At 37.1% G+C, this 15,467-nt stretch overlaps 1 protein-coding gene across 14 annotated transcripts in view; it reads left to right on the top strand.

Annotated features, from left to right (window-relative positions):
• Positions 1–15,467, top strand: part of LOC134755337 (protein tramtrack, beta isoform) — a 598,730-nt gene that overhangs the window by 391,228 nt on the left and 192,035 nt on the right. Inside the window, exon 5 of one of the 14 annotated variants that reach the window (XM_063691863.1) lies at positions 13,028–13,287. The exons of 11 other annotated variants lie outside the window; for them this stretch is intronic. In XM_063691863.1, the coding sequence (XP_063547933.1) occupies positions 13,028–13,272 (245 nt within the window). In that variant the 3' untranslated portion in view covers positions 13,273–13,287. Of the gene's footprint in view, positions 1–4,729; positions 5,005–6,356; positions 6,629–13,027; positions 13,288–15,467 lie in introns of those variants that run through there. 2 more of the 14 variants (XM_063691850.1, XM_063691847.1) reach the window with 2 other exon arrangements.

Raw genomic sequence — 15,467 nt, 5'->3', positions numbered from 1 at the left:
TGAGAAATGTTTCTGCAGTGTGGGCGAGTTCCTTAATAGATAAGTTAATGTAATATGCATGGAATTAGGCTAGTTTAATTTTTGTATTCCAGTTTGTAGGCACAATGTGGAGATCCTATGTACTTACATATTGTAAATAGTTTTAAGACCTCTTTGTAAACCTATATTGACAAATAAATGATCCATCAATCAGTAGTTTTATGTTTTTTTGTTTCTTGTTTTTTTATTTATCTATTTTTTCTAGTTTTTACATTTTTTGCATTGTTTTTCTTTGTGTACAAGTTTTATTTATATATTTTATTTTCTTATAGGTGAACTGGTTAAAAGCGGCACAGCCAATAGTTTTCCAAGGCCTGTAATTTCATCAAGCCTCCGTCACGCCTCTTTTAAATTACCGCGTGACGGCAAAAACAGAGTTAAGAGAAAAAGATGCGTCATGTGCTACATGAATAATAAAAAAAGGGTTAATACTACACAGTATTGCCCTAAATGCCCAAATGAACCAGGTCTATGCCCAGGAAAATGTTTTGTCGATTATCACGATAAACTCGATGGAAAAGTAGTTTAAGTCACTATTTAACACTTAGAATAAGTCACAAGTCGAATAAGTACTTTATGAATTAAGACGAAAGTGGACGACCGCCTCGAATCGCCTTTACATAGAAACGTTATCCCCATTTGCGTTTCTGGATATTAACAATGTAAGGTAAGGGGATTAGGAGCGGTCGTCTCCTTTCACAATAAATTTGTTAATATTATATTATGTAAATGATTGTACTCTATATCTTTAAACTGTTTATAATAAATGTTATCATGCAGGCTGCGGATCCTTATCATTATATATGAATTAATTAAAAGTTTTGCCATACCTTGTGTATAGCTTGTGGACATTTAGTTATTTAATTAAACTTGCATGCATATAATACAACGGTATACTAAATGCCAGACTTGTCAACAGGTTGGATTTGACAAGAGCAACATAAGGATTTGTTGACAGTTACCTATTACCTATTTATTTAAAAAATCCAAAAGCTGAAACTGTTAGTTGCTAAACTAAGCTCAATATTTGTTTCCAGTTCTTTTCCTCCGGAATGCTGCAAATCGACCACTGGCGCTTATAAATGGATACTCTTTCTACTGTGAAAAAGAGACTACTAAAACTCAGTATTGGCGGTGTACCAGAAATAAAATCTGCAAAGCCCGCTTCACCTACACCATGAATCTCATGGTCAACATAAATCTGCAACATCCACACGAACCGTTCAAATATATCATAAAGGACGGGGTATATGTTAAAGTTTAAGTTATATAATACACGCTGCGCTCTAAAACTCATATAATACATGTAGCTCGAAAACTGGGCTAGTCATGTCTGCCGCATGCCGAATGGGTGCCCCGTGAGTCAAACCGGTGATCCGGCAGACCTTGTCGGCGATGGCGGGATAAGTTGGACTCCTTTTTGACTGGCCAGATGTAGCTCAAAACCGGGAGGAGTGGAAGAAGAGGGGGAGGCCTTTGCCCGGCAGTGGGATAGGCTCGTAATAATATAAATAATAATGTGGCGAGCTGTTGGGGAGTGACGACCCCACGGACCCGAGTGCTCCAGAGAATCGGTCAGGGTCTCCGTCTCCGGCGTGTCTTCGTCGGTCGGAGTGGACCCCAATGGGACCCGCAGGACTCTCAGCTCTGGCTTGCCTTCATTGGCCGTCCAGAGGGGAGTCGTAAGAGCTATATGCTCCAGGGGTGGAAGTGAAAGATGCATAAGACGCGAGTTGGCACAGTGACTGTTAACATCAGTTACTGGGTAGAAAGCGGCGCACACCTCTCGACACCCCTGAGCCGCTCACACCGGTGTTGTTCCTGGTCGTCTTCACGACGGCAGTTTCAGGGGCCCATCTAGTCAGCGGCAAGTCACCACCTGCCTCGATAACGTGTGTTAGCATTGTTATGGCAGGTGTCCGGACTTCTTTTCAATAGCCCAGTCTCATTGTCCACCCAAACTTCAATCCATAGACCGGTATACTGTTCACTTTTTCTACAATAGTCCCAATGCCTGCTGCGACCGGTTCATGGGTGTCTATTGTTGCACCTGTGAACGGGTTCCAGCAGGCGTTCTACATGACATTAAAGCTCTCCAAGGGGCCTCTACGTGTTGGATCTATATCCCCACGCAAGCCTATCAAAAGACCGGGATTTATAGGCCCGTGAAATCCGAGGATATAAATAATAATAATACAAGCGCTCAAAATTGACTAGTGTTAAGGTTGTAAATAGTTTTGATATCATTTGATAGTTTTGATTTATTTAGTTTTGTTATTATTTGTTTAGTTTAAATCTTTTTCTAGCTTTCCATATTTAAATACCTGAAGTATACAGTGTGGAAAAAATTTATGGACACTGAGGGGGAAGTGGTTAAAAACCTTGTTAGCTCGTTTTACTTAAAGGCAATATTCTTTTATTTTTAAAAAGAAACAAAACTGCATTCGATTTTTTTTTATTCGGCTTGGTTTACCACCAAAGCTGAAGATAGCTCCACCTTACACAACGTCAAACTGCAACACACCCATGCCGCAGAAAAATACATCGTGAAGGATAGGTTATATATAAAAACTTGTTGATTGTAATCATTTGTACATATTTTATAATTTATATGTACTTCTTTAAAACTATCCTGGAGGGGCAGATATTAGGACGCAGGCGGGGTAGAGAAAAACCCAGACGCGGCTTTTTAGAGCAAGTGGAAAAAAGTAGGGGTCGTGTTGTATCAAAAAATTTAAGAGCTGGCGCAAGATAGGGAAAGCTGGAAGATACTCCACCGACAAAAGAATAACTCTTAAGGTAATGATGATGATGACATATTTTGTAAACATTAAATGGTAAATTTACAGTTTCGAATGATTCACGGTTAGTTTCACTAGACTACACAACCACACAAGACTAGCTAGACTAGACACGATGCATGTAACTGCGCCGAAATATCAGGAGCTCGAAAACGATACGATAAAACACAGAGAATCTATTATAAGTTGTGAAATGATTACTTTAAGCGATATGACTAGATTTATAATAGGACAAATATGATAAGTATTCCATTATTATAGTATGATGGTTTTTTGTATTAAGTTGCTAAATTATAGTATTATTGCTGTGTATTTTGTAAGTGAAAATTAATTTCCATTAACAATGCTTGCCATATTTCTCGCCTGAAACACAGGGTACCCTAGTTCAGACACATGTAAAACGTCACTATTTTGTAAGTCTGTTTTGTATGAATGTAAGCATGCCATGTGTTTTTTGAATAAATTATGTTTGTTTATGTTTGAATTATGTTTATGTTTATTACAAAAGGTAATCACGGTTCATATTCCGGTTGATATAAGTCTAGTGGTAAATTCTATCACACCGGCGCCGGCGGTTTACGTCTCTTACAACATTGTTACCGTCTATGGAAGACCAGTATCTCTTAACACAAGTGTCCAGAATACTTAAAAACTAAAAATACTTACGTGTTTTGAACACATATGAAAACACATTTACAATCGGGTCTATTGCGAATTTATTTTGTTACCTTTATTTACCGACGTTTTAATAAGGAAGATGGTTTTAACTTATTGGCAACTTGGGGACCAGTGATCCAGAAGTTAAAGCCAAGGGATCTATCTTCGGATGTGTGAGCGGATGTTTTAAGTGTTGCGTGTCGGACTATTGACATTAATTAACATTTATGTGTAATTGGGTGGTTTGAAAATGTGATATCTACCCCAAACTTTAAATACACTTTTCGTCGGGTAGTCACACAAATCTCTGTTTTGACATTTTGCTGGGACGTCAGTTAGCCGCGACCACGACCAGTGAAACCTGTGTCGAAACGTCGGTAAATAAAGGTAACAAAATAAATTCGCGATAGACCCGATTGTAAATGTGATTTAATATGTGTAAAAATACTTAGATACACAGATACCTGCACAAATTAGTAAGTTACTCAATATATTATATAGGTACATATATATATGTTCATTTTTAATAAATGTTTTTAATGAGCATATTAGATTATTTTTAATTTAACGCTGTATGGCGTTCTCTAATCTTCTGACTAATTGACTGATTGTACGACAACTTTTTTTGTGGGTATTGATTTTTGTTTGCATTCTTATACAGTACAACATTAGTACGGTACGTCATAACGTCACATCATTGCGGTGCCCGGTGGCTACAATAAGATGAAACGTGTCACATTTATTATTCCTATACGTGTGTTTTTTGTCGAAACTATCTATGTTTTTATAAACCTAGCTTTTTAATGAGATATTTCTCGCTACAGAGGGAACTAAGAAGTCTTTACTTAATAACTATGTTTGTATCTCCCAACACAAATTGATGCATTTTTTAATAATTTTATATCTGTATAACCATTAAAAAAAGTATAACCATTGAAGAGGGATAGGGAGGGGGGAGGGAGGAATTGGGAGGGATGAAAGTCATGTGACGAGAAAGGTATTACGAATGAATGTGGAGGGAAGTATCGGAAGAGGAAAACCGAGGAAAAGGTGGATGGACTGTGTGAGAGATGATATGAAACGAATGCGAGTGAGTGATGAGATGACGGGCGAGAGAGAGGTATGAAAGAAAAAAACATGCTGCTCCGACCCCAAATGAATGGGATAAGGGCAAGCGAATGATGGTGATCTGTATAACTATTAAAGCGTCTAAGGTTTAATATTTTTTCCAGTTGAGTTCGTCCGGAACCACACGAACAACGAAATAGCACTCGTCAACAGATACTCATTTCACTGTCACAAGGCGCGTGCTACCGTTCAGTATTGGCGATGCACGAGTCATCATATATGCAACGCGCGCTTTGCTATCAAAAACAGGGGAGAAAAACCCATACTCTATCGTGCGAAATTGCAACATACGCATGACCCAAACAAATACATTATAAATGATGGGGTATATGTAAAAATTGCTAAACACGGGACTGTCATTTAAAACCGTCATCGGGTTTGTCATCGAGTGCGCCGACTTCTGGCCGAAGGGTGTCGTGTTTCGAAGGTTCCGGGGCAAACTGCCAAATCCGACACAAGAGCAGCCGATTCAACGGAGCCACGCCGTTTTGTAGCATAAATAGTGTTTAGTTTAAGTTTATATAATACATATATCTATGTTAGTCTGTAAGGTATTTGTAATATGGACCTTGTTGCCTGATTTAAATTTTAAATAAATAAATAAATAATAAATAAAACGTTTTTTTTGGCCTACGTTCGGAAAGCGTCAACTTCAGCCCGCTGCGCTAAACGAAGTTGCCGCTTTCTGCTCCGTCGAACAAAAAAATTGTATACACACACAGTGAATAAGAAAGCCTCAGACTCAGATCACATGTATATAATTGTCGGCCGAGGCTGCCGAGACTTTTCTTACTTTACTGCCCTAGGTATGTAATGTTACACCCATATTAAATGTGTAATGTATTTCTCTTGCATATATTTCTCGGTTTTAGGTACTTATTGCCTTTATAATAGAATGATATGTAAATTTAAAAAACAAATAACGAATAAAAAAATAGTTGTTCCTGTAGTCGCAGTTTTATTCAACACAGCCAGTTCGAGCGCTGGCAACACGAAGCCGTAGAGCCGTCGAAGAAAAGTGTCAGATTAACTATTGATTAAATCATTTTACGGTTTAGACTTAGACTCACTTGTTTTAGTCACTCGCGCGACATGTTTCGGAGAGCCTAGGTCTCCTTTCTCAAGCACTAATAGTGCGAGCAGCGTTCACGACTACCGTGTATTGCGTACTGCCGCTCTAAACCGAGTCCGAACCCCCACGGAGTCCGAGGGGTAAGTGAGTCTAAACCGTAAAATGATTTAATGTTAGTATGTCTCACAACAGTTTAAATTCAACTATTGATTATCCTGATTATAGGTATTAATTAGCTAATGTCGCCTTTTGCTTTGCATATGAATGATTAATAATAAAGTAACTGTGTAGACTATGTTTTAATGTGCCGAGGTTGCTTATATGTTGCAGTTAATAAGAGAATCAATACTAATTGATTCTTTAAATGCAACTAAACTTAACTTATTAACTTAACAGATTAACTTATTAGTGACTAAATATGGTACTTTATTCCACCCTGTCTAGTTGTAAGTTATTATGGTACAATAAAGTGTTTTGTTTGGGTTTAATATTGTGTTTCTTTTATTCCCACCTGTTTTCGATAAGTTGTAATCACTTATTTATTATTCCTTAAAGATATATTCGAAATTTACATACAGCGATATTCATTGCCCTTGAGTGTAATCCAGATCGTAGATTTTGACTTAAAAACATCTTAACAACTAAAGAATCTTTTTTAGAGCACTTTCTAATCGAGTTCGTCCGGAGTCCAACTAACAAGCAGCTAGCTCTCGTCGAGGGATACCCGTTTTACAGTGACAAGGCCCAAGGAAACACGAAATATTGGTGCTGTCTTAAGAAAAATATTTGCAAAGCCAGATTTATTATCACAAAGACGGAAGACATTCCCAAAGTACATAATGCCAGATTAAAACATTCCCATGATGCACACAAATACGGCATTGACAACGGAGTATATGTAAAACTTAGAAATTAACTTAGATACATTTTCACGCAATTAAACAGCTCTATTTGTGCATGTTACCTAGGTTACTACTATTACTATTAATTTTTTGCAAAATAAGCAAAACTTTTTTTTTATAAATTCACTCACAAACAACCCTATTGAATAACTCGTTACTTCATTAGTGTAGTTGAGGGTGTAGCTCTGTGACTGAAATCTATTTAAATATCATACAATAACTAAAAATGCTTCTTTTGGCGGATATTCCAGTCGAGTTGGTCAGGAGCCTAGCGACTAGAACTTGTATTACCTATGAAAGCATTCACTGTGGTTACTGACTCAGAAGCAACTAGCGCTGGTCAACGCGTACGCTTTTTACTGCGAGAGGCCTTTACTACAGTACGGTCAATGCCCTAGACGCAGGCTTATTACTTTTTACTTAGTTTAAATTACTCATTAACAACAAAATGCGAGTTGAGTGACCGCGCACATAATCTCATGTTAGAGATTTTGCATACAAATGTAAAATAGACTTAAGCACATTTTATTGAAATAAATAGATTTTTTTATTATTATTATTTTAATTCGTCCTACGAACTTTTTTAAAATACCTTAAGTTTGATATTAGTTTCAATGTTATCCTGGCAGCAGGATGAAACTACCGATACCATTGCTTCAGAATCATAAAAAAGCTTGTCCTATGTAATCACGCAGTTCTGTTAGGTTTTTATTTATTTATTTAGAACACAAAAAGTCACATATACAAATGGATAGACAGGTTGGATGGATAGGTTATAGGTTAACCGTACAAAAACCCTATTATCTTCGTATTACTGAGCTACGTAAGAAAAGTTTTGTTTTGTTCCAGTTGAGTTTGTAAGAGGCTCTGCGCAGAAGATCCTAGCACTCGTGAACGGGTACATATACATATTCCATTGCAATAAGGAGAACGTTGACACGCAAAACTGGTGCTGCAGGTCTCGCGGTTGCGAGCACGTTTTACTGTATACAAGACGGACGTCAATACATTTTTTAATGCTAATCTGCAGCATACACATTTTAAACTTTAAGTGTGAGTTGTATTTGGTATAATGCTATGCATTAAAATTACATTTATAAATACATTTATAATGTGTGCTCGTTTCTCAATCACCCAAACTAAACGGACATAAACGGAAATCACAATAAAGTATTTTTAGGGTTCCGTACCCAAAGGGTAAAAACGGGACCCTATTACTAAGACTCCGCTGTCTGTCTGTCCGTCCGTCTGTCCGTCTGTCTGTCTGTCTGTCACCAGACTGTATCTCATGAACCGTGATAGCTAGACAGTTGAAATTTTCACAGATGATGTATTTCTGTTGCCGCTATAACAACAAATACTAAAAACAGAATAATATAAATATTTAAATGGAGCTCCCATACAACAAACGTGATTTTTTTGCTGTTTTTTTCCGTAATGGTACGGAACCCTTCGTGCGCGAGTCCGACTCGCACTTGGCCGGTTTTTTTTTAGATTTTATGATCTAGTGCCAGCCGGCTTCCATAGAAAACATATTTTCATTTATTTATTCAATTGTAATCAAATTCATAGTATTCTAAAATGTCAAATAATTCTAAAGTTTTGTTACAATCAAAGCTAATATTTGTTTGTTTTAGTTACAATATTCCATAACACGTCCGGAAGAGAAGTGGCTTTATATCAAGGCTTCACATATTATTGCAACAGGCCGATCGTTTGGAAAAAAATCTGGCGATGCACCGCCGGCAGTCCTTGCAATGCTCGCCTGTATCTGAACCCTGCAGGGATTGTCTACAAGAGCGTACTTGACCATTGCCATATCCGCCTCCAAGATTTACTATACGACATGGGATTTTCATAAAAGTTTAATTTTAGTTGATTGGTTTTATTCGGGTGTGTTTGTTGTGGCATGGTAGCTCCCGATTGGGTGAACAGATTTAATTACGGCTTATTTGCATGTCTGTCCAGATGGTTATTTGGTTTCCCTACCCAAAGGGTTAAAAAAACGGGACCCTATTACTAAGATTCGCTGTCCGTCTATCTGTCACCAGGCTGTATCTCATGAATCGTGATAGCTAGACAGTTGAGTTTTTCACAGATGATGTTTCTGTTGCCGCTATAACAACAAATACTAAAAAGTACGGAACCCTCGGTGGGCGAGTCCGACTCGCACTTGTCCGGTTTTCAAACGTTTCGAGTAGCTGGGTTTATTCTTACATTCTACTTTGTACTAAAAGTACCTATACTATAAAGTAAACATGACAGAATAAAAAATATTTGCCGAATAATCGGCACTTCTAACCGAAAGTTATATTAATAAAATTACATTGTAATGCAGTCCAGATGGTCCACAACCGAGCAGGCAAGCAGCTAGCTCTGTACCACGGCTACACATTCTACGCTATGCCTACGACCTGCGGCTGGAAGAAGATTTGGGTGTGCACGAACTACGGCTGCTGCCGCGCTCGGCTTCACCTCTCGGAAGATTGGCGGGTGATCAAATCTCGACCGGAGCATTCTCATGCGCCACCACAATTTCTTGTGCGTGATGGAGTTTATATAAAAATTTAATTCTCTCAAATCAATTTATAATTTTTTTCTACTCCCGTACTTTTATTTTGTCATATAAAGGGCACGACCTCTTTAAAACCCTACCTTATAGTTGTCAAGACAAGTCTTTAGTCTATTCCCCAAAAACGCATTTGTAGGTATTTAAATTACCTTTTCTTGTACTGGAAAAGAGCTACAATTGTATCGACAAGTTTGTGGTTTTTTAGTGGTTATAATAATAAAAAAATACAATATTTAATTTTTGTCTAAATTCTGCCTAATCGCCCCACGCGACGATAAATAAATTAATACGTAAGATTATTTAGTATTAGTTTTACTATTATATAGTTAGGTAGTATTAACGCTTCTGCTCTATCTTGTCAAACTATAACAGTTTAATTTGAGATATTAACAATTGACTACATTCTTGCAGTTAGACTGGTACAAAACAAAGCAGGAAAGCAGCTAGCTGTATACCAAGGTTACACATTTTACTGTAAGCACACGAACAAGAGTGGTACCAAGAAGGTTTGGGTTTGCACCAACCGTGGCCAACAAGGCTGCCTTGCACGCTTTCATCTGCTTCAAGACTCACATATGATTAAATGTCAGCCGCTACATTTACACCAAGCACCAAAGTTTGTTATTCGCAATGGTTTGTATATCAAAGTTTAATAGGCATGTAACTTAAATAATTATTACTTTTGCTGTGATAATTACCTAGTTAACGTTGTGGTCGAGACCCGATGCCACAGCGAACGTGTTAGTATACAAACCATCGTGAAACTAGATATTTAATTTAATTTTTAATTTAATACAATATTAGTTTAACGGATGCTTAAGTACTTACCTACATGTGTCGTTCCGTAAAATGGGACGATAGGGTATTTGATGTAGGTATTTAGTATGTCATAGGTGTGTGCTTGTTTTCAGCACTAAGTTATTTTATTACTACTACTCAAACCCGTACTCCGTTATTAATATAGGTCTTTAATTAATACTACTCAACTTAACTTTTTAACCGACTTCAAGATTTCAAAAGGAGGAGGTTATCAATTCGGTTGTGTGGTTTTTTTTTTTTTTTGTTTGTTACTCCATAACTCCGTCATTTCTGGACCGATTTTAAAAATTCTTTTTTTGATTGTAAGTATATACATACAGATTGGTCCCGTTTTGGTCAAAACGCAGTTCTGATGATGAGATCCATTAGGAATCAAGGGAACTCCTCAAATGTTAAAGGCATACATATAGTGATTTTAGTATTTTCATCAACAAATCAAGCATTTACATATAAAAAAGTGACATTTGATGAAGTGGAACTGCTGATAATGATCAGAACGGAACTCTTCAATGACGTATAGTTCACGTTTGGCGATTTGTCCTCTTCGTTATGATTGGTAAGCAAGTTAGGTTTTCATGACACATTTTTGTCAAGCTCGAGTTCTGATGATGGGATCCATGAGGAATCGAGGGAACTCCTCAAATGTGAAAGGCATACATATAGTGATTTTTGTATTTTCATCAACAAATCCAGCATTTCCATTTAAAAAAGTGACATTTGATGAAGTGCAGCTGCTGATGATGATCAGAAATATCAGAATGGAACTCTTTAACGACGCATAGTTCACGTTTGGCGATTTGTCCTCTTCGTTATGATTGGTAAGCAAGTTAGGTTTTCAAGACACATTTTTGTCAAGCTCGAGTTCTGATAATGGGATCCATGAGGAATCGAGGGAACTCCTCAAATGAGAAAGGCATACATATAGTGAATTTCGTATTTTCATCAACAAATCCAGCTTTTACATAGAAAAGTAAAATTTGATGAAGTGGAACTGCTGATGATGATCAGAATGGAACTCTTCAACGACACATAGTTCACGTTTGGCGATTTATTCTCTTCGGTATGGACCCAGATCCAAACTTGGACCTGGACTTTTTTTTTGAACTGCGATCCTCACAGAACCGAACTGCTATCAGAAAAGTGAGTTAGGTTAGGTTAGAACTGTGACCCTTACAGAAACGAAATGCTATCAGAACATTGGGTTAGGTTACGTTAGAACTATGACCCTTATAGAAAAGAAATGCTACTAGAAACGTGGGTGGTTTTACCTCATTTTAGTTAGGCAAAAGATGCTGTCTTTTTCATTTCATTGTCTGGAGTGCACCATCAACAATAAGTAACCTTTCAACGGCATCCCCCATTGAAGTCGGTTTTTTTTTCTTAAAAATTATTGTTTAACTACTTCTCTAAATACAATTCGAACGATTTCATTAAACAACGTGTCTACAGTATTATACTTTTAGTTCGTTGTTGTGTTTTATATTAAATAAATACTAATATAATTCCTATATATTTTTTTATTACTGGCAAGCTACACATACTAGAAAAAAATACTACCTTAAATAAATACATTTAGGTTCCTCCACTGTACGTACCGTAACTCACTTTTTTAATTCGTGTTGCATCATTCTTCGTTATAAATCAAACAAAAATCATGCAGCCATAAAGCATAGTTCATTTAGAAATGGCACGCGATCAAATGCATATAATTTTTAAATAAAATAGATAACAATATTTTTAATTTTTTAAGCATGTTACATAAATTTTAATCATTTACTTTTGTTATGTATAAAATTACGGACTCTTTTCGAAATAGTCTTCATCATCCTCTGAACAAGGCCACTGTCCACCTTTTTTGCCTGTAGATTCCATGTGGACCGCAAAGAGTTGATGTCTTGGACTATTCTGCCAGTTTTATTTAATTTTCCTTTCATAATCGCCCAGTAGTTCTCTATGGGCCGAAACTGGGGACAGTTGGGTGGGTTCAGCTCACGTGGTATGAAATCAATGTGATTTGCTGCATACCACTCCAAAACCTTTTTGGAGTAATGGCAGCTAGCCAAATCAGGCCAGAATTTTACAGGACCCTTGTGGTTTTGAATGAAAGGCAAAATTCGTTTTTTCAGACACTCTTTCACATAAACATCTGATGTCATTGTTGCCTTAGTGACGAAAACTTTGGTCTTAAGACCGCAACTACATATACCCTGCCAAATCATGTGTTTTTTTGCAAATTTCTCGAGTTTGTGAAATTTGTATTTTTCATCAACATTCCCTCTAGCATCGGCCTTGTAAAATTTTGAACCTGGGAGTTGGTTAAAGTCGAGCTTTACGTATGTCTCATCATCCATCAAGAGGCAGCCGTTGTATTTGGTGAGAATTTGGTCGTACAGCCGACGAGCTCGATTTTTAGCTACTTTATTCTGTTTTATGGTTCTATTTGGCTGCTTGACGGCTCTATAGCTCTTATAGCCTGCTCGAAGGCGAATCCGTCTTACTGTACTCCGGTTTTTTTTAAATTTTCGAGATAAATCATAATCTGAGAGCCCTGGATTCTGTGCCACTGACCTTAAAACATTCTTCTCCAAAATTTTATCTGTAGTCCCAGATCGTCGGTTGATTTGAGGCTTCCTATCGAAGGACAGAGAATCCTTGTATGTTTTTATGACTCTACAAACAGTTCTTTTGGGAAATTTTAACGATTTAGCGATCATCGACCCAGACCAAGAGGGATTTTCCAGGTATTTATTCACAATAGATTTTCGCCGTTCAACTTCCATCCTCGATAATTTACAAACGCAAAAAGTCAGACCAACCAAATTTCTAGCATTCTCTCTTTAATATATTGACAGCGAATTGTGATTGTCATTTTTTTTGTTTTTCGAACGATATATTTTTTATTTTATGATAATCGCGTGCCAGTTCTAAGTGAACCATGCTTTATTTACGCATATACCACAGTAAAGTGTATTGCAAGCAGGAAATACATTAATGTAACTCATTTGGCAGAAAGTTAAACCACCTCATTTAATTCCAGTACAAATCGTCCACACCCATTTGGGAAAGGAGCTAGTTATACACAACGGCCACACATATTACTGCAACGTGACCAGCGCTAACGGTTGGAAGAAGTACTGGAGATGTACTCGCTGTGGCTCCGGGGGGTGCACTGCAAGACTGCATCTATCGCCTGATTACAGTGTCATCAAAATCATTGATAAGCATCACCATCCACCGCCACGCTTCATCGTTAGGAATGGAGTTTATACTAAAATAGGATAAACAATATACATTAAACATGCTGAAATCCCTTTTTAAGCTCTCGTCAACAGAAACGCTAGTTGTACAATCGCCCTCGAGATAGGGAAATTGTATTTGGAGAGAAATTTAACGATCTACTGCCAGTGAAAGTGAATCAATCGAAAGCCAACTCACCCCGTGTCTGCATGTCGAACAGCTGGTCGGTACCGAGTGCCGACACTCTCCAACGGCGAGCTGATGATGTAGTGGCTGCGGCGGGGGTTTTGAGCACACAAATCGACAGTTTTAACACATTTTGGGTTTAACACGACAAACGAGCTTGCGCATGCGAGAATGAGCGGCCATCAAATCGATCTACCTTGAACTGGCTTTTTATAAACGTCAAAAATATTCGAAAAACTACCCTACCTACTGTCGTTAATCAATGTGTTCCATTTTACGATATATAGAATGACATTTCTCAAAAAAAAATAACAAATAAAACTAAACTAGATAAGGTGTCCGGAACCATCACTAGTGATAAAAAATGAAACTATTAGTCCGCCGCCATGTTTTGTTATATGAGCAACAACTCTGTGTTTCCACTCCATCTAAAGTCATTCAAGGAATTAGTAATTTCGTAAATTCGTAATGTTAGTAGGTAGTTGGTAAGTTATGCAAATAGTTTAATAGTTACTTCATTCTACATATTTTAATGTGTTACTAGAGAAACTTACATCTATAGCCCTGTCGTCATTTTAGATGTCAACACTTCACTGGTATTCTGAATTAGGGAAAATTGACGTGTGCAGGTATTTCCTTAATGAAATTACCGTTGTCACCCTTGAATAGTATAGTTGTACTCCTTCTAATTTATACGAAATTTACGAAAAAATCTTTAACTTGGTCAAACTAAAGGTTTATCTGTGTTAGTCAATAGCTAATAATGTTACTACAGGTTTATATTAAATAAATAAAAATAAAAAATAAAAAAGCCCATTTTATTCCATAACCAAAGATTCAAACTAAACTAAATTAACATATTTATTAAAAGTAAAGTAACAGGTTTATATTACGTATACTTAAACCTCTAAACGTTCTCCATTCTTAAACGATTTTTGCATACTACAATGTGTTATTATTTTCCAGTACAAATGGTACATAATTGCGTCGGAAAGCAATTAGCCGTATACAAAGGTTTCACGTACTACTGCAACGTCCATACCAGTGGTTATAAGAAGATCTGGCGTTGCACCACGGGCGGTGCATGCACTGCTCGATTGCATTTATCTCCTGATCTGGTTATTATGAAGGCTCAGCTGGATCATTGTCACCTAGCGCCGAGATTTTTGATAAGGAACAAAATGTATATTAAACTGTAATCATCAATTTTTTGTATTTTTATGTTGTATTCACAACATTTACTTACATTAGATTCTTTTACTTTTTGATTAAGGCTTTTTGAATTTTGTGGTTTTTACCCCGTTCTAATAACCTATAAAGCTTTTTGTAGCGTCAGCATCAATAATGGCGGGTGAGATTATGCGTCAAAATAATCTACCACAGTTTACATAATGTAACATACAGTGTAGGTAAGATATGTAACATAATAGGGTAGGATAGGATAGATGTATCCTACTAGTCAAATCAGTTTCTTTTTTAAAACGATTTGCCAATATGGAATTTATATAAAACATTACACAATGACGTCACGATCAAGTTACCTACACTTTATACTTCTAAAGATACGATTTATAAAATATAAATTGTGTCTTAAAATAACTGCTGTTTACGTTTCTCTATTAATATTCTGGTGCTTTATTTTCATGCATGGTGTGAAATAATTTATTTTAAATATAGTCAAATACCCTATTGTGATGTTGTAGTGTATTAACATTTCAAGTGCTTCACGTCATGGTGACGTCACTGACAGTTAGTGAGTCACTCGATTTATTTAATTTAATCGTATGGCGATATAGTCACATAGGCAAAAATTATGTACAGTATATTATTTTATAAGGCAACATCCAAGTTTTGCAACCACTGCACAGCATCGGCCGTCAGGTCTAATAGGTCATCCAGGCCACCCGAGTATGCGCGGAGTGGGCACCGCTGGATGATGTGCTCCATGGTCTGGTCCTCGATGCCGCAATCGCATAGCGCAGAGTCACACCAGCCTCACCTATGCCGGAAGAAGTTGCATCGCCCGTGCCCGGTTCTTAGGCGGTTTAAGCGAC

Source organism: Cydia strobilella, chromosome 2 (assembly GCF_947568885.1).
Source record: "Cydia strobilella chromosome 2, ilCydStro3.1, whole genome shotgun sequence".
Taxonomy (NCBI): domain Eukaryota; kingdom Metazoa; phylum Arthropoda; class Insecta; order Lepidoptera; family Tortricidae; genus Cydia; species Cydia strobilella.
Note: the sequence above shows the minus strand (reverse complement) of the source record. Positions and strands in the feature narration are given on the sequence as shown.